The sequence below is a fragment of the Mixophyes fleayi genome, chromosome 7, assembly GCF_038048845.1.
Source record: "Mixophyes fleayi isolate aMixFle1 chromosome 7, aMixFle1.hap1, whole genome shotgun sequence".
In the NCBI taxonomy this organism is placed as follows: Eukaryota; Metazoa; Chordata; class Amphibia; order Anura; family Limnodynastidae; genus Mixophyes; species Mixophyes fleayi.
The window spans coordinates 5854613-5873933 of NC_134408.1; the positions used below are offsets into that span (position 1 = coordinate 5854613).

At 46.7% G+C, this 19321-nt stretch overlaps 2 protein-coding genes across 3 annotated transcripts; both read left to right on the forward strand.

Annotated features, from left to right (window-relative positions):
• The first annotated feature begins 88 nt into the window (after positions 1-88).
• Positions 89-3589, forward strand: NIF3L1 (NGG1 interacting factor 3 like 1). The gene is made up of 7 exons (XM_075178796.1): positions 89-191; positions 627-1087; positions 1406-1559; positions 1636-1762; positions 1839-1977; positions 2287-2370; positions 3237-3589. Exons 2-7 carry the CDS (start codon positions 661-663, stop codon positions 3419-3421), a joined length of 1116 nt encoding a protein of 371 aa, XP_075034897.1. The 5' UTR covers positions 89-191; positions 627-660; the 3' UTR covers positions 3422-3589.
• Positions 3590-6425: 2836 nt separating this feature from the next.
• PFAS (phosphoribosylformylglycinamidine synthase) lies at positions 6426-18480 on the forward strand. Of its 2 annotated transcripts, none has more exons than XM_075178799.1 (28): positions 6426-6496; positions 8111-8248; positions 8697-8832; positions 8952-9057; positions 9797-9983; positions 10183-10288; positions 10415-10555; positions 10921-11045; positions 11155-11415; positions 11518-11646; positions 11916-11989; positions 12102-12258; positions 12381-12442; positions 12595-12756; positions 12838-12948; positions 13033-13164; positions 13251-13481; positions 13567-13747; positions 13855-13938; positions 14056-14211; positions 14292-14411; positions 14506-14651; positions 15851-16061; positions 16152-16243; positions 16323-16437; positions 16551-16703; positions 16786-16938; positions 17562-18480. In XM_075178799.1, exons 2-28 carry the CDS (start codon positions 8131-8133, stop codon positions 17918-17920), a joined length of 4008 nt encoding a protein of 1335 aa, XP_075034900.1. In that variant the 5' UTR covers positions 6426-6496; positions 8111-8130; the 3' UTR covers positions 17921-18480. The 2 variants fall into 2 exon arrangements, with proteins under 2 accessions (XP_075034900.1, XP_075034901.1); XM_075178800.1 differs by having other exon boundaries at positions 14506-14573.
• The last annotated feature ends 841 nt before the right edge of the window (positions 18481-19321 follow it).

A 19321-nucleotide genomic window follows, 5' to 3' on the forward strand; every position in this document is an offset into this window, starting at 1 on the left:
GCACTCCTGTAAGCGGTTGTGCTTTAGGTGTAGTAAGATGGCCACCGGTTTTCTCATGCGCCGTCAAGGAATGATGACACTTGGGTGTGGTAAGATGGCGGACCATGCTGCACTACAGGAAAGGGGAGGGCGTTAGTTGTAGAAAGATGGCCGCCTTGTAGAGCTGCCAGGAAGATAACTGGTCATGTTGGGTAAGCACATGTCGTGTCATGACACCGCAGTGACTAATTATATGTCAAGTTGTGAGGCAGCCAAGTCTCTACATGCAGGGGGACTACAAGTCCCAGCAAGCACTGCCAGGGCCATGTACTTATAAATACTTGTGAGGTAGACAGCCTGTAATTATCCCACTTGTACTTATAAATACTTGTGAGGTAGACAGCCTGTAATTATCCCACTTGTGTGGAACTACAAGCCCCAGCAAGTTCTGACAGACATAGACTCACGGGGAATGCTGGGACTTGTGGTTCCACAACTGAAGAGCCTCAGGTTGCTGTACATTGATGATTATTCTACATTCACGTTTCTATCCTGTTAGTTGTAGTCACATTTTATTGAAAAGTGCAAAACAAGTGTATAGAAAACAATGTAATTAACATGTCCCTAATTTTATTTATGTCCATCAGAACACAGTTTCTAGACCCGCTCTCCTCGTCCTGAATGCTGTTGGGTTGGGCGCTGAGGTTTCGCCTTGGTTCATCGTTGCATCGGTGGGCTCCTAGCCGTCGTGTCATGGATCTTACTACGGTGGTCTCCCATCTGAATGCCTTAGCCCCTCCAGCGCTGGCTGAGAGCTGGGACAACGTTGGCCTTCTGGTTGAGCCAAGTCCCCCGCACCAGGTCCAGAAGCTGCTGCTGACCAATGACCTGACCGAGGATGTCCTGGAGGAGGCGGTGGGGATGGGGGCAGACATGGTCCTGTCCTATCACCCTCCCATATTCAAGGCCCTGAAGCGTCTGACGTGTGGGCACTGGAAGGAGAGACTGGTGGTGAGAGCCTTGGAGAAGCGCCTGGCTGTCTATTCTCCGCACACGGCCTGCGATGCTCTGTCTAATGGAGTCAACGACTGGTTAGGAAAAGCACTTGGTGAGGGACTCCTGTGTCTGTTCTCCCATCGCTCTCTACAAGTCGTGATAATGGTGCCCTCTATGATTAGATAGAAAGTCTCTTACTGGCCTCCATGTTTCTGTGTTTCATTAATATAGGGGGGGGGGGGTTCTGCACCTCTTTCTGAATGTTAATCCAATTAATAAGCTTAACTTTCAGAGTTGGGTATTTATAGTGGAGGAGAGGGGTTTTCTCCTGTACCATCCATGTGGGTATCTATATGACTTGCCCATCGGTCTATACCCACCTCCCCCAGAATCCTCTGCTCGGCCATCACTTCTGTCTCATTCTCTACAGGACCCTGTGGTTCGGTACCCCTCCGGGCCTCCACATCCCTCTCTCACCCCAGTGGGTTCGGACACCTGTTGGAGTTCAGTAGTAACGTCTCAAAGAGTATCCTGACCAGAGTGAGCTCCCTGCAGGGTGCCTGTATACGTACCTTCCCGCTCAGGTACTATATAAATATATATTTATTACTATCATACAGAGAGTGCACTGTATACACCTATTGATATCCCTTCATCTAGGAATGATAAGGAAGATGGAGCTCGTGTCCGTCTAAGCTGTTCCCAGAGTGCTTTGCGGCAGGCCTTGGCCATCCTATCGGAGGATCCACATGCCTATAGCAGTGTTGAGCTGCTCACCCTGCAGAAGGTAAGAGATCTACTGCAATACAGTATTGTCCAGCTTAATATAGAACCTCCGGAATTTCATCTCTGTGTCTCTCTAGCCCCCCCTGTTGGACACGGGAATGGGGCGTCTCTGCAACCTCGCAGAACCGGTGTCCATTTCAACTGCAGTGGAGCGGGTCAAAAGTTACCTTGGACTACAGCACCTGCGTGTCGCCCTGGGGAGGGGAAAGACTCTAGGTGGGCAATAACTTTATCTTGCACTTTTATTACCCCTATATCTGTCTCTGTTCCCCCACCTTTGTTATATTGCTATCACTCTCCATAACAGTGTTGGCTAACCTGTGACACTCCAGGTGTTGTGAAACTAAAAGTCCCAGCATACCCTTGCAGCAATAAGCTGCTATATATTGGCAAAGCATGCTGGGACTTGTAGTTTCACAACACACAGGTTAGCCAACACTGGTCTATAACGTTCTGTCCCTCAGCTACATGTCGTCTATAACAGTCTATGTAAGACTTACACAGATATCTTTTGTCTGTTGCCAGAATCTTCTGTAAGCACGATGGCCGTATGTGCCGGATCCGGGAGCAGCATCTTAGCCGGTGTCCCTAGCGATCTCTACCTGACAGGTAACGTGTCCTGCAGCTTCATGGTGTGTGTGTGACTGATAGGCAGGCCATGATTTAGGGATATCCCTGGTGTTGGACTATTCCGGCTCTAATAGCAGCTTTTCGACCTGCCGATGGTCCCCAATGATGGATGTGACCACCACTGCATTAATGAGACCATGTCGTGTAAAAATGTCATCAGTGATGTTCCAGACATATAAATGATCTTGGATTGCTGCGTGTAGAGATCGAATGTTTCTACAAGAGCCCCGAGCAGCAGTCAGTCTCCTATGGTCTCATTGTTTCCTCCATTCACCTAAATACCGTGACTTAGCCTACTTGGTTTATTGGCCACAGTAATTAATGATCGTATGACAATGGGAAGTCTGACTGAAGGGAGATAATGAAGCTGGTTACACTCTGTATTATTGGCTATAGGGCCTGGTAGTGTACCTGGGCGCAGAAAGACCGATGCCGGAAGAAAGTTTGGTAAATTATGTTGGCAGATGACCGCTGTTGGTCTATGTGTACGTGGCCATCTGCTGATTCCACTCACAGGCTCCTACAATGGTCACTCCGCACAATCACGGAAGCATCTAATGTAACGTCTGATCCTGATCCTTGGACTCCTGGGACAACTCTGTGTCCAGCTGGATAGAGATGTGTAGCTCCATCATGTGAAGAGACGTATTCCTAGCATAAAGTGATAGTGTCCACAGTCTTAATGACCTTTTTAGATTGTGATCTCTTCGTTAGAATTTATAAAACCAAGGCCAGGGGCGAGTAGGTTTCAGATTGAGACTTTTGTATATTTTGTTGCTGTGCAGAAATAACTTTCACCCTACCCCAGCCAATTGAGCATACACCTTTTATCTGTCTCTCCTCAGGTGAAATGTCCCACCACGAGGTGCTGGACGCGGTGGCTGAAGGTCACAGTGTCATCCTATGTGAGCACAGTAATTCGGAGCGGGGGTATCTGCGGGATCTCTGCAGTCAGATCGCGGAGACTTTGGAGGGGAAGGTGGAAGTAGCGTTGTCCCAGGCAGACCGAGACCCCCTGCTGGTGATGTGAGGAACAGTCGGACACTCTGACAATAAACCCCCAGGAACATTTATGTGACTCTGTCTTTATTTACGCAGGTAGAGAATAATATTTGTAAACAATGTCTGGTTGCATTTTTGTAATTGAATTGTGCAATAAAAGAATCATTCTTGGCTTCTGTAGCTGGGCTGTGGAGAACATACGTGTGAAGCGTCGTACAGCAACACAACGTTGTGGGGTATAATTAATGTATGTAGCAGACTTTGATAAATTGTTCCACAGGTAACTGTGAAGCAAAAGTGCTTTGAGCCTTGGAAGCCAATCAGACGCTTGTGTTCCATCTTCTAAACATGCCAGAATCTGGTTCCTAGAGATTCAGACTAACCTATCTGTCTTACAATGCCACACTGCTTGAACATAAGGAGCATTTAACCTATGCTCCTGTGACATAGAGTCACGCTGATTCATATTATTCCTTTGCAGATTCTATGTTCATACGTGTATGTTCGATGACTGTTATGTTGTTATAGTAATTGTCCATAGCACCTGGCCTACCGATGTTCATGTCAATATATCCTTCACTACCACTTTTATGATTATTACCATTTATTTATATAGCGCCACTATTTCTGCAGCGCTGTACAGAGAATTCACATCAGCCCCTGCCACATTGGGGCTTAAAGTCTAAATTCCCTAATATACACAGAGACACACAGACTAGGATCAATTTAATAGCAGCCAATTAACCTACCAGTATGTTTTTGGAGTGTGGGAGGAAACTGGACCACCCGGAGGAAACCCACGCAAACACGGGGAGAACATACAAACTCCTCACAGATAATGCCATGGTCAGGAATTGAACTCATGACCCAAGCGCTGTGAGGAAGAAGTGCTAACCACTAAGCCACCACGCTGCCCAGATGATGACGACATTGGTATATTAAACCATAGGGGACTGAAAGTGAGCTCCCTGATACATTTTATATTGTTGTGACTGAGGATTTTCAGCTTGAACTTGCCAAATTGCACAGTGTTACTAACTAAGGACACACAGCCCATCATCACCCGGTATTTTGGAGCGCTGAGACGATACTGTATGGATCATGGACATTGCCTTCCATTCCAATCTCCTTCCCTGGCCCTTTTCAAGAGGTGAATGAAGCTCAGCACTTTAGGTGGTAATGGAGCTTTAAAAGGACAATTTATGTTTAAAATGGGTCACAACAGAAATATTGCCACAAAAAAGAAATATGTGCAGAGAATTTTCCATTTGCCGGTTCCACCAGAACCGGCAGATGTCCGCACACGTTTTAGACCGCTGTGTTCTTTAACGTTCCAACACATCATTGCCATTAGGAACCGTCACATGAGAGCATGTTACCCCTCACCCTCATGTAGGGTGTTGAAGTGCTTCTCAGACATCACCTGAAAACGGCTGCCATGTTTTTCCTGCCATATTTTAGTTGGTGTCGCTGTCTATGGAGAGCGCTCTCCTGCAACGTGAGCTGAGCTGCCATTAACACAGGAGCAGACCACGACCTCGATGCTCACCTCAGTCTACGGCTGAATATTACTAAAGTCATGTGACCTCAGGATCTAGCTGTCGTGTATCTAGTGAAAGCTAGCCCCTGATTGGTTGCTGTGGGTTACAGCACCTCAATTTCCCCAGTGTGAAACATTTATAAAAAGCTCTGCAAAGGAAAATGTACTGTTGCATGTAGCAACCAATCAGATCCTACTTATTGTTTGCTTAGTGGAGTTCAGGATCTGAAAGCAAACATTGGTTCGCACCAGTTATCCCCACTGTCTCCATGTTGTGTTCATTTAATGTAATATAAGGTCTAACATTTCCCACAAGACTATGTCAGTGGTTCCCAAACTGTTTGCCTAGGCTCCCTGGGGTGCCTCGGCCAGGACCAGTGGTAAGCAAGGCGGGGGACTACTTGGTAACAATTTTGGCGTAGGGGTGCCTTGAATTGAAAAAGTTTGGAATCCACTGCTCTATGCAATATGTTCACACAATCCATCTGTATGTCCTCCTCAATAAAGACACACATAGCTACGTTTGGAGATTGTCACTGACAGTCTCCAAACGTCAACGTCAAAGAGCTTACACTCTAGTGATCTAGTGTGAACGTGTTCCCTGCACAAAAACCCGGGTTAAGAATGTCTATTGGCATAAGAAAGTTTTACACCTAAACAGCTGATGATCAATCAACATACAATGAAACAGTACAAAGGAGCATGGAATAGATTGGTATAATAGAGGGCTGTCCAAAAGAGCTTACAATCGATTGTGCTTTAAAACTGATCCCAAGAACATGAAATATATGTATATAACACAAGTGAATATTATCTATTTACATGTTATACATTTATTAAAACTTGTAGGAAAATGTGTTTGAACCAATGATTGTTAGATTGTTTAAAGCAGCTTATTAACTGAAAGCTATTGTCTGATATAGGTTACAGAACATTTTTCTTATTCACAAGTTTTTCTAAATGTCCCTACTTTTATCAGTTTCAGCATAAACAATACTTAATGAATTACAAAGAATAATAAACTCCTCGCTGTATATTATAAGAATAGTAAGAGCTGAGATGTATGTGCTCTGTATATTATACATTTATATGGTCACTGATTCCATGTGTCTTAGTCTACTGATGCTGTAATTCACACACAGAGGTATACATACAGAATCAGTGACTGTCCCAAAGAGCTTGCAGTCAGTTGTGACTGTCCCTGAGTGTTTAATACAATGACTTGATAGAAGAGCTGACAATTTAGGTCGGGTGTTTATTTAGGGTCACATGAGGACATCACGAGTCCTGGATATAACTAATCTACAGGGGATGACACTCACAGGACAGGAAGCCTCATTCACCAGAGTATAACCCCTCCACCCCCTCCCCAAACTCTTCCCCCCAGTGTCAGCCTCCTCCCCTGTTTTTACCTTTGCACTGTGAGATCCCATTCACCGCCCTCCTATGTGTCCTCCCCAGTCTCAGTCTCCTCCCCCGGTGCCTCCTCCCTCAGTGCCTCCCCCTCTCACCTCCCCTGTGCTTCCTCCTCTTGCAGACTTACTCTGGCAGCACATGCTGTAGGTGAGTAATGCCTGGTACTATGTTAGTAATAATGTGCATGATGGGAGTATGTGCAGATTACATGTGAGGACAGCTGAGGGACAGGGCAGGTATGCACCTCACAGGCACTGACCACAAGAGCTTGCAATCTACAGCACGGCATTTGCATGTTGCAGTGTGTGTATTACTGCGCAGACGCTGCTGATTCTGTAGTACAATGCACTGACCCCGGGCCCCCCCCCCCTCACTGCTAGCTCCGGGGCCCCCCACACTGCAAGCTCCGGGGCCCCCCACACTGCTAGCTCCGGGGCCCCCCCACACTGCAAGCTCCGGGGCCCCCCACACTGCTAGCTCCGGGGCCCCCCACACTGCTAGCTCCGGGCAGGATGAGTGAGAGATTAGGGACCCACGTGGGATAACACCAGTATTATTATTATGTATGTATGTTATTATGTATAGTAAGTGCTGCCCGCTGGAGGTGACACTGAGCTGTGCCTGCAGGACTACGACCCGGGGACAGGGGGGCAACACCACCTGTAAACAGATAAATCCTCATAGATAAGGGAATCTGTCTGGGCTGGTTAAAGGGGCAGGGGTCTGGATTACCCCCTGCCTGCATGTGTCTAATATAAAAGGCAAGAAAGCCCCCTATAAGATGTATACCATACCATCCTCACTACCTCTAAGTGTCATTGTGTGCAACAGCTCATATAGAAGCTAGTGATGAGCAATAAACATTATTACTACTAATAAACATCCTGTTTCTGTGAGACACCTATACTTGGTGTGTTCCTGTGACCCAAAGAGCTAACACTCCTATATATCCCTTCTTGCTTTGTTCCTGTGACCCAAAGAGCTAACACTCCCATCTATCCCCCGGCTGCCAGTGTGCTGAGTCCATGCTGCATGGCAGTGTAAGCCATCAGGTCCAGGATAACTCACGCTGCGTGTATATAAATATATACATCTGTAAGGTAGGGAGCATAGATGTATGAATTAGCTCCCTTGGTGTACTCCTCCTACAAATGTGGTACTAGGCAGGATTGGGGACTACAAGTGTGTATATAATAACCTCTGACATCCTACATTGAGGAGATCAGAATACAAACTATGTACAGTGACATGAACAGAAGGTTATGGTGCCCTGGCCAAAAGAACTTACGATCTGTATGTAAGAGTATATTTAATTAATAAGTAAGCAACCGATCAGATATCAGCTTTCATTTGCCTGACTGCCCTAGACAATTAAAATCTGATGGATCCTATGGGTTACAGTAGAACATTGCTGTTTGCACCCTGGGTTTTTATTAACCCTCTAGTGTAAGCAGCAGGGTATCCTGTAGAGTAAACTGCATTGGCAATGTTGTCTGATTGTGCAGCGTACACCATCCATTTACCAAAAACTTATCTTCCCCTATGTGTTACTCCTCCATATCTTGTATGCGCAGTCCCTATAGCTATGCCACACAGTACATGTATTCTCATACAGCGCTGATGTATGTCTTGGTACTATGTAAATATGTGCACTCCCATCCTAGAAATCCTGAAAACATGGCCTGTTGAGGTTACTGCGAAGTTTACAGTGTCTGCTCTACCGATTCAATCCCATTCTGATTGTGCTTGTCTTCCTCCCAGGGCCCCCTCCATCAGTGAGAATGGTGGTCTTGCACTTTTACTGTTCCATCCAGGAATCCACTGATTCCCTCCGTCTCTCCGAGGCAAAGGGTGTTCAGAGTGTCCAGAGAGAGCTGTGCTACAACGTCAACTGGACGGGTGAGTGATCTCCGTGAGCTCCTGCTGCTTCGCGCTGTCCAGACATATAGACGATCACGTCAGGAGACCTGGTAGTGTGTGTGTGTGTATATATGTATGTGTATATATATATATATATATATATATATATAAATATATATAGTGTGTGTGTTCACTGTACGAACAGTGAGATCCAGCTCTATGCATACCCATTCCACCATCCTGGCACTGCCCCCAGATCCCTGCTGTTATCACTAACGGGACCTTGACATCTGCCGCCTGAATTCATCTCTGAGAACTTTCTTCTGTGCTGTTCTCAGCCGTCGTGTGATATAATTAGGATTAGTTAAAAAAAAAATTGGTGCATGTATCCAATATCTGAGTATTGTCTGTGGGTTACAGTGTTATTAAACATGCCTCTTGTCATACAATATGTTCTGACCATGTGTGTGACACTCGGTTCCTGCAGATTCCTCCTCACCATCCAGTGAGCAGAACGACGCACTGCGCTGGCTCTTCAGTTGCCCATTTGACCAGCAGAACATCTCGGACGCCTCTTTTCTTCACCCCGACCCCTCGGATCTGCTCCTGGAGGTTGGACCAAGGTTAGTAACTGAGAGATTGTACTCTGGCCTCATACCTCATTCAGTCCTTTATGGCTGCGTCGTTCACACAGTTATTGAAGACCTCTCCCACCCACCACCGTCTCTCGATTCTTCTCCAGGCTGAATTTCTCAACCGCATCCTCCACCAACGCTGTGTCCATATGTCGCACAATCGGTCTGACCAGCGTGGACAGGATCGAGTGTTCAAAGAGATATTTGATAAAGGTGAGAAGAGCTTTTCATTGACTGATCTAAAACATTCTTATTACAAGGTAGCTGGGCTGCTGCAGATGGGTAATGAGAATATCTATTCAGTAGCGTCACTAATATATTACTTCCTTATCCAAGATATCTCCTGTGCTGCCCCCACCAGTGGAGGAGTCTCCCTCGTTCTATCAGACTATCCCCGAGTCTGTACAGTTTCAAACAGTCACTGCAAACCCACCTGTGTATAACAGCCTACCAGCCCTCCATCTCACCATGTAGTACACCTCACCCTCCTTCATCCTCCATCTCTCCCCCTCTTGCTTCTTGTCCTCAGATCCCCTTTCATTAGCTCACCCCCATGTGTCTGCCCCTTTCCCGTTAGATTGTAAGCTCTAGTGAGCAGGGTCCTCTTCCCTCTTGTTCTCATTATTTATAACCTTTGCTCACCAGTTACACTGCGCACCTCCTCCTCGGGCTCTCTGCCCATTGACTCCACTCCTACATTATGTTCGCACCTCTGACTGGCTCTAAACCTGTTCATTGCACTCGCACTAATGGGCACAGGTCTCAGCCTGCGCTGAATATACCCCTTGTACCCCAGTAGCTGTGCTGAGAGTTGTAGTGTTATCGGTTTACTGCATTGTACTGTTATACCATGTACTGTCTTGTTGGTTGCCCTCTGTACAGTGCCGTGGACCTCACGCGACGCCCTATAAATAAAGGATAATAATAATAATATAGTCCTTCCAACCACCAGTTTCAGAAGGAACCAGAGGAAGGTGAGAAGCAGAAGCTCGTGGTTTCGCTGTATGACCGGATGACAGAGTGCGTCTACCCGGAACCGGTGACCAGTTTTGACATTTCTGTGCGGCCTGAGCAGGTGTACGAGGTGGACGTGATAGGACAAGGGAGGGCGGCACTGGAGACGGCAAACACAGAGCTAGGTACGTGTGGCACATTACATCCACCGTGGCTGTGCCAGGACTGTGCCAAAACTATGTCATTATAGGGAGATTCATCTAGCTCCGAGCTGCGATATGGGGCCCAGGAGTGTGTGCTCGATACTGTCTCAGACTTTGGTTTTTGTTTTTGTTCTCTTCATTTTCTCCGTAATATTTTACTTTCCTTTCGTTCCTCTTACAGGTCTAGCGTTCGATTCCTGGGACCTGGATTATTATACTGCTCTGTTCCAACGCGTTGGCCGGAACCCCAGCAGTGTTGAGTGCTTTGATCTAGCGCAGTCTAATAGGTCTGTGCCCCTCACCTCTGCCCATGTCTGTCTCAGTCTATATCTTCTCTAGCATCTCTCTCACGCTGCGCGGTCTCGTAGCGTACACCAGTAACTGAGCGCTCTCTCTCTCTCTCTCTCTTGCAGTGAACACAGCCGACACTGGTTCTTTAAGGGCAGGCTCCTGATAGACGGACAGGAGAAGGAGCTCTCGCTGTTTGATATGATCATGAAGACTCAGGACACCAGCAATCAAAACAACGTCATCAAGTTCTGTGACAACAGCAGGTTTGTGTCTGTGCTGCAGTGCACAGCGGAGCATTGTGATACCCTAAGGTGTTTGGCTACTGTTGACGTTATCCAGTTTGCATACACTGGATAGTTACTTGATTGGTGTATCCAACTGTAAATATTTCTTTGTGATAGCGGGGGGGGGGGATGCTGCTCACATAGGTAGGGTTACCAGCATGGATGTGGTTTCAACATCCCTTCTCCCTTTGAGTCACAGCCTCCATGGGGGCAGGGTGCTGCATGGTATTCACGTTATATTAAAAAAAATAAAATGAACATGTTAAAATGATCCTTAACACGCATTCCTCTATAAAAGCAAATTCTATATATATTGGCCACTAGTTGTCTCATTGCTTCTGCAGCGCAATCCAGGGGAAGGAGGTGACAAGTCTAATCCCGGCTGACCCCTCACGCGCTGGCCCCTATCACCTGCAAAGCTCCACGCGGCATCTTATCTTCACCGCCGAGACTCACAACTTCCCTACGGGTGAGTTCAGGGCACAGTCGTTTCCCGATGCAGGGCACAGCCGTTTCCCGGTGCGTCTTTCTATACCTGCTGCTAACCTGAGGTCCTTGTGTCACTCTTCCCATAACAGGAGTGGCTCCGTTCAGCGGTGCCACCACAGGCACCGGCGGCCGTATTCGGGATGTCCAGAGCACAGGGAAGGGGGCGCACGTCATTGCTGGAACCGCTGGGTACTGCTTTGGGAACCTGCACGTTCCAGGATACACTCTGCCTTGGGAGGACGCCTCCTATCTGTATCCGAACCAGTTTGCCCGGCCTCTGGAGGTAGCCATTGAAGCCAGTAATGGAGCCTCGGATTATGGCAACAAATTTGGGGAGCCGGTGCTGGCAGGTAAGACGGCTACAACGCTCCATGAATTGTTGGCCAATCACTTGTTGTCGTTGGTGAGTTTATATTAAGTTTCTACCCCAAAATCTCTGTTTATGGCCGCAGGATTTGCTCGTTCTTTTGGTCTGCGCTTGCCCTCGGGGGACAGAAAAGAGTGGGTGAAACCTATTATGTTCAGCGGTGGGATTGGATCGATGGAGCATGTTCATCGGAGCAAGGAAGCTCCACAGCCTGGTAAGGATTCTCTGAGAGAGAATGAGTGACAGTACTTGATTCTAATGAGTTGAGTGCTTGGTGAGAAGTGATTTAATTTAGACTGAGTCATTGTGAAAAGCAATAGACTTTACATCCTGAAAGGTGTAAGGGAAGCCATGGGTTTTAGTTTGGCTCGTCTGAGTAGGATCAGAGAGGGTAATTATTGGCATTGGGAGTTACTTGTATCTAATGTGACCACGTAAACACTAGTGAAAGAAAGATCTGAAGTATATTTCTCTTCCACTCAGAAATGTGTGTGGTGAAAGTCGGGGGTCCCGTCTATAGGATTGGAGTAGGAGGTGGTGCTGCATCTTCCATTCAAGTAAGTGTTGTCTATGTCGGATCTTTTCATCAACTTGGACATGAAGGATCTCCATGAGGTCCTTCATGAGAAGATGAAGCAAATGCCAATGCCGTTCTCCTTGGATCTCCAGGTTCAAGGTGACAACGCCAGTGATTTGGATTTTGGAGCAGTTCAACGAGGGGACGCTGAGATGGAGCAGAAGATGAACCGAGCTGTCCGGGCATGTGTGGAAAGAGGAGAAAAGAATCCAATCTGTAGTATTCATGACCAGGGGGCAGGTGGCAACGGTGAGACTTTAGTAAATTTACATTTCTTCCCCTTGTCCTTTCAGTTTTCTGCACTTTATTGTCACCCCAAGCTACTGTTGGCTAGTGCCTCCATACTGATTCACCTCTTGTCTTCTCTACAGGTAATGTCCTTAAGGAGCTGAGCGAACCCCAAGGAGCAGTCATCTACACTCAAAATTTTCAGGTATAAGCATCATTATATACTTGTCTTTGCCACCACCACAGCCCCCCAAGGCCAAAGTTGTGTGACCACCGCTGCCTTGGGGAACCCCTTAGCTTATCTGGCCTTACACAGAAAATTGTAGTAGATACTATGCTTATTCCATCTCTCTGCAGTTGGGGGATCCCACCTTGAGTGTACTGGAGATTTGGGGTGCAGAGTATCAGGAATCGAATGCTTTGCTCATCCGTCCGGGTGATGCAGAATTTCTGCGCTCCGTGTGTAGAAGAGAAAGGTCTCCCGTGGACTTTGTGGGGAAGATCACAGGCGATGGCAGAGTACGGTAACTACATGTATGTAATGACCTTGGTGTCATGTAAAGTACAGACATTAAAATGTACATTCTCTCTTCCTTGCAGATTGTGTTGGTGAATGGAAGCGAGACAGGTCCTGTCCCCGATCACAACGACCGAAATTGTGTCCCGGTGGACCTAGAGTTGGAATGGGTGTTGGGGAAGATGCCTCGTAAGGTACTTTGTCATATTCTGGTGACATCAGATGTTTTCATTACACTTTTTTTTTTAATTGTATTCCATGTTTATTTGTACAAACAGGAGTTTGTGCTAAATCGTGTTGCTCCTGAACTGCAACCTTTGACCCTTCCCATTGACCTCACTGTCAGACAAGCGCTGGAGCGTGTTCTTAGGCTGCCGTCTGTGGGGAGCAAGCGATACCTGACTAACAAGGTGAATCCGGCTCGGAGCCCCTCTGCTTGGACCTGTGATGAGTTTTTTCCAACAATGTGTAACCTCCGTCCTACCTCCTCCTACAGGTCGATCGCTCGGTCACAGGTCTTGTGGCCCAACAGCAGTGCGTAGGGCCCCTTCACACCCCCTTGGCTGATGTAGCAGTGATCGCTTTGTCCTATACGGGCACAGTGGGAGGAGCTACAGCAATCGGGGAGCAGCCAATAAAGGGACTCCTGGACCCAAAAGCTGGAGCTCGGCTGGCAGTGGGCGAGGCTCTTACCAACCTCATGTTTGCCTTGGTGACCGACCTGAAGGTAACTGACCCATAATGGCTTTTATTATCCACTTAAAGTGTTGCTTCCAGTGCAGTCGCTAATCCCTCTCTCCACTTTTTCGTAGGATGTTAAATGCAGCGGCAACTGGATGTGGGCAGCAAAGCTGCCAGGAGAGGGCGCTGCTCTGTACGATGCCTGCGTGGCTATGTGTGACGTCATGGCACAGCTCGGTGTGGCGGTGGACGGAGGAAAGGATTCCCTGAGCATGGCAGCAAGAGCCGGAGCAGAGACTGTGAAGGCCCCAGGTGATCAGGCGACTAGGATAACTCTCACCTATGCTCTTTGTATCTCCACCTTCTTCTCTTACATATCTTCATCGCTCCTCGAGTTTAATACAGTCTCTTGTGTCCAGGGTCTCTGGTGATCTCTGTGTACGCAGTGTGCCCCGATATAAATGCCACGGTGACCCCGGATCTGAAGACCCCAGGACAGAAGGGTAAGTAGCTTGGAGGGGCGAAAAAGGGTTCTCATAAAAAATTAAGTTATACCAACCCAGTGTTATAGTGAAGTGTTGGCCATTGTAAATTTCAGTATGCTTTTATTTTGGCTTCAGGTGTCCTTCTGTACGTCCCCATCAGTCCCGGTCGGCATCGGTTGGGTGGAAGTGCCTTAGCTCAGTGCTATTCACAGCTCGGAGACCAGCCCCCAGACCTGGATGACCCCCAGAACTTGGTGTCCTGCTTCCAGGTTACACAGCAACTTCTCCAAGGTGAGCCCATTCTCCAGACTCTAATGGAGGAAGAACCCCCTTTTTGCCACATTTTCTCTACTTTCTTTCAATATCCTCAGCACGCTCCCTGAGTGCCGGACACGATGTGAGTGACGGAGGTCTCATTACTTGTCTCCTGGAGATGGCGTTTGCCGGGAACTGTGGTCTGGACGTAGACATTCCCTCTGCAGACACCAGCGGTGAGTCTGTACATTATGTTGTGTGCACGTATCTAGCTCAAGGTTCATCAATGTATGGAAATCTTTACATCTGATGTTCATTCCTGTTTCTCAGCTCTGGACCTGCTCTTCGCAGAGGAATTGGGACTGGTCTTAGAAGTCCCAGAAGCAGCATATGAGCAGGTTATTGAGCAATATGGAACATCTGGGCTACAGTGTGTGAGGATTGGAAGTACACAGGGGCAAGGGCCCAGCTCCAGAGTAAGTCTCGTGGTTAATTTTAATGTCTTCACAAAGATCATCATCATCAGTTATTTGTATAGCGCTACTAATTCCGCAGCGCTGTACAGAGAACTCACTCACATCAGTCCCTGCCCCATTGGGGCTTACAGTCTAAATTCCCTAACAGACAGACAGAGAGAGAGAGACTGGGTAAATTTGATAACAGCCAATTAACCTACTAGTATGTTTTTGGAGTGTGGGAGGAAACCGGAGCACCCGGAGGAAACCCTCGCAAACACAGGGAGAACATACAAACCCCACACAGATAAGGCCATGGTCGGGAATCGAACTCATGACCCCAATGCTGTGAGGCAGAAGTGCTAACCACTGAGCTATTGTGCTGTTTTGAATGAATGATGTGAGCAGATACACAAGAACAGCTATATGGATGATATCCCCCTCTGTCAGGACATGTATAAACAGCTGTGGAAGATGACTACCTCCGACTTCACTGCTGGTCAAAGAGGATTATATCTTGCCTTACCATGGCCATGTTAGGACACCACTCCACGCCAGAGAGTGATAGATGAAATACTTCAAACTTGTCCATATACAGGGTCTCCTTTGTGAAGCCCATAACAGCTGTGTAGCAGAGCAATCTCCTCTTTGGTTGTTTCCCTGTGTGTGCAGGTGCACCGAGAATTCCAACACAACCCACAACTTGCAAAGTGGATTTTCACTGAAGGTCAATTTACTGTATTGCTGTGTAACCATCCTGATTATTATTATTTTGGCCATTCCTCCGCTCGGTGCTCCGGCTCACCACTAATCAGGCAGCTGTACATGGAGTTCTCCCGGTGCTGCCGCAGCGTTACTGTGCTGGAGGAAAATTAACAAGTTCCTTAAACTTTTGCATAGTGTTTTTTGGTAACGGAACAGTAGAGTTTATGAAATTCATACGAATTCATTGACATTCGCAGCTTTGGAGTTTTTGCGTGTTAGTCGCACTAATACTGAGTTTTGGATCATTGTCTAGTATTGTAATTACTGAATGTTTTAAAAGGATCTATGAAAAGTTTAAACTTAAATATGGCACAAACGTACCCTATAAGGGTTGCTCTTGGTAATGTGTATTTCGGATTGCAAATACCCGGCACTTGCTCCATTAACGGTCTAGACTGGTGAATTGTGTCTAAAGGAGGGAGAAGTGCTTAACCTTTATTTTCTATTTCTTCCAGGTCAGAGTTTGTGTGAGCGGTGAGGAGGTCCTCTGTGAGGAAGTAGGGACATTGAGATCTCTGTGGGAGGAGACAAGTTTCCAGTTGGAGCGTTTACAAGCCAATCCCAGCTGCGTATCGCAGGAGGAGGCGGGACTCCGACAAAGGAATGGTCCAAACTATCAGCTGACTTTTAACCCCTCTGAAAAGCTCTCTCTGCCAGCTGACATAGGTACGGTGGTGGAGGGTGATAAGAAGCTATTTGTGTGGGAGAGGCCCAAGCATTCCTTCATCGATGACCACATGTATTACTTTGTTACAGGCTCCACCCAGCCATGCGTCGCCATTGTGCGTGAAGAGGGCAGTAATGGGGACAGAGAGATGGCGGCTGCATTGCTGATGGCTGGATTTGAGGTAATGATGATGTTCTATCAATCCCTGGATTTCTTGTGTCTCTGGGCCTAGCTAACGCTCTGTGTTCTCTTATTTCCAGGTGTGGGATGTCACCATGGAAGATCTCCTTTCTGGTGAAGCCAACCTGGACATCTTCAGGGGTCTTGTGTTTGTTGGAGGATTCAGCTACGCTGATGTTTTAGGGTCTGCAAAAGGTAAGTGCTAAACATTTAAAGTGTTCCCATCTGCTGAATGGGCCAAGTTTCTGAGTGATACGGAAATTAATATCCACTGGAGAAGCTGTAATTGTTTCTCCTGCGTGCCACAGGTTGGGCGGCATCTGTGAAGTTCAACAATGGTGTCCGTGAACAGTTTGAAACCTTCCGATGCCGGAGAGACACTTTCAGTCTGGGAATCTGCAACGGCTGCCAGCTCATGACCCTTCTAGGATGGGTGGGATCTGAAAACCCAACAGCTACAGGTTAGTGACACTCAGGCCTGGTATAGGCTGTATATGGTGTGTCCTCTGTGCTCTCTGCTTATACAGATTGTCCATCCCACAGGAAAACTGCCCACGCAGGGGGTCCTGCTCAGCCACAACCTCTCCGGACGATTTGAATCTCGGTTTGTTACGGTAATAATTGAAGAAAGTCCATCTGTTCTGCTGCAGGGGATGGCCGGGTCATCGCTGGGCGTGTGGGTGGCACATGGAGAAGGTAATCCGCACCCCAACATAACTGACACTTGTCTATGTTGTATAAGATGTTGCATTTCTATTGTTTCGTTATATAGTTGTCTAGATTCCTATTGAACGAAAAGACAAACAACATTCAGGGGCTCCTATTAATGTGTGTGTTATATTATCTAGCCTAGTCTGTGTACCATAAATGTGCAATGTTCTGCTGCTCCTGTATTAACTGGACCCTTTACCAATAGTTAAGCAAACAAGAAAGAAATGATTCCTCGCACCAACTCCACTTTCATTTCCGATGCATCTAATGGGTTCCTTGAGAATAGTTTTTAACCCTCTTATTCACATTTTACCTGTAGTTTCATCAATGATCTATTTTTTTAAATTAAATATTTTACCATGGTGAGAGGTCTAGATATCATGATTTTAATCAGTCAATGAAGTCTAGTGATTTTAATATACTATTATTTGACCATTCACTTGCTCTTATAATGATCCCTAATCTCACACATATATTATAAATAAGCAATGGGCTTTTTGAAGTTAAATGTTCGTTTTCTGCCCCAGGTGACTAGACAGAAGGGATCTCCTTGTTACAGACTTATTTTCTGAGTTGGACAACATCTATAAGTCCCTGTCTTCTTCTAGGTTACATGAGGTTCCGATCAGAGAAGGTCCTAGACCATGTGGTCTCCCAGCATCTGGCTCCTCTCCGCTTTGTGGATGACCATTCTGTCCCCACTGTGGAATACCCCCTGAATCCCAACGGTTCTCCTCTGGGCATAGCTGGGCTCTGCTCCCAGGACGGGCGTCATCTGGCCATGATGCCCCACCCAGAACGCTGCACCTTGAAGTGGCAATGGCCCTGGATGCCTGAAGAGTGGCGCAAGACCCTGGACGTCTCCCCATGGATGCGACTCTTCGAAAACGGCTACAACTGGTGCTTGAAGAACACTGTACGTGATGTGTACAGTAGTCCAATAAGTGAACAGTCCAATAATGTGTAGCCGGAGAGGCCCAGATAGTGCCCGATTGAATTTATAACGCACGGTACTCGGCCATGCTCAACCGGACTCCTACTTATTATTGTCCACTCCGCTCGGACACACTGAGCGCTATGATGGATGTGACCAGCAGAGGGCAGTGCGATGAGCGTGTTCCGTCATTTAACAATTTACATCAGATATCCTCCAATTGTATCGAGAACCACATGTGTGCCAAGGCTGGGTGGGGGTGTTGGTAAAGTAGATTGGCAGGAGTAACCTTATCCTAAGAGAATTACTGCGTTATCGATGTATAATAATCAGATCACGGTGCACACAGATATATTGCAGAAATTAGATTTATTGCAACTTGGTGAAAGTCTGAACAGCGATCCCCTCAGGTTCCTCGGTCTATTTCAAAAGCAGGGTCAAGGACGCCCACGGGCGCTGTCTCCAGAATGTGATACAGCGACATTCTGCGGCCATGGTACCTTCCTCAGATGGTGACAATTACTAGTGCACTAAGCCTGGTTATACATACTTATAATGTCATTGTTACAATATCAATAGAAATGTTTACAATATTAATGTTTCCGTGTCAATTATTTGAAGAAGAAAAAGTAATGAAATCCATTGAATAGTACCTGTATTGTTACTTGTGCGATAAACATTTTAATCCAGCGAATTATTACATCTACTGAGCTGAACAACATCCAATAACAAATCTAGAGATTACAAAGGTTCGACTGAGAGTTCTACATATTAATAGATTATAGTGTGCAGCATTCTGATGAAAGTGACACAGCCCTGATGTCCCCAAATGATTATTATTTATTACCTGAATGAAGGTGGAATAGCCAAACGTAGAAAGCGAATGAGGTGGACAGTGCAAAGGTCCCTTTTCACCTATACAAACTCACATACTTTAAAGTCCTAGACCAAAGAGCTCAATGAATGCGAATCAGTAAACAACATGTGGGGACTATTTACCTGCTACTTACTGTACACAGGGATTTTTTCCATTCATCTTTCTTTCTACGGCAACAGCCTATACATGTACTATAAACATTTCTGTACAGGTATTGGACACTAGAAATATTGTCATTGCCTCGTGGAGGGCACAGTGACTGGTCATTTATTAGGAACAATTGCCTCCTATGCGTTTCACTACTCAATGAGTGAGAAGCTCATGTGCAGACAATGCTGATTACAATGGATCACGCTTCTTGCTGCAATTCAGAGGGAGAGTAGGAAAGACATAGACCATTACCAGAGAAGCCCCCAGATGACGGTGGTCCTAATGAATAGGTGCTGGCTGATGTCGATACATCTAGTGCAGAGTAACACACAGGCTACAACTAGCAGCAGTGACATAGAAAGGGTCACATGGGAACACACAACTCGCCATACTGAGGGTGCGGGTGA

Excerpts from the sequence above, each read along its gene's own strand:
- NIF3L1 (XM_075178796.1), top strand. The coding sequence starts at position 661 with ATGCTGTTGGGTTGGGCGCTGAGGTTTCGCCTTGGTTCATCGTTGCAT. Across the intron at positions 1,560-1,635 it reads ATACGTACCTTCCCGCTCAG|GAATGATAAGGAAGATGGAG; the intron begins GTACTATATAAA and ends CCCTTCATCTAG. Across the intron at positions 1,763-1,838 it reads AGCTGCTCACCCTGCAGAAG|CCCCCCCTGTTGGACACGGG; the intron begins GTAAGAGATCTA and ends GTGTCTCTCTAG.
- PFAS (XM_075178799.1), top strand. The coding sequence starts at position 8,131 with ATGGTGGTCTTGCACTTTTACTGTTCCATCCAGGAATCCACTGATTCC. Across the intron at positions 12,259-12,380 it reads CCAGGGGGCAGGTGGCAACG|GTAATGTCCTTAAGGAGCTG; the intron begins GTGAGACTTTAG and ends TCTTCTCTACAG. Across the intron at positions 14,652-15,850 it reads GGCAAGGGCCCAGCTCCAGA|GTCAGAGTTTGTGTGAGCGG; the intron begins GTAAGTCTCGTG and ends TATTTCTTCCAG.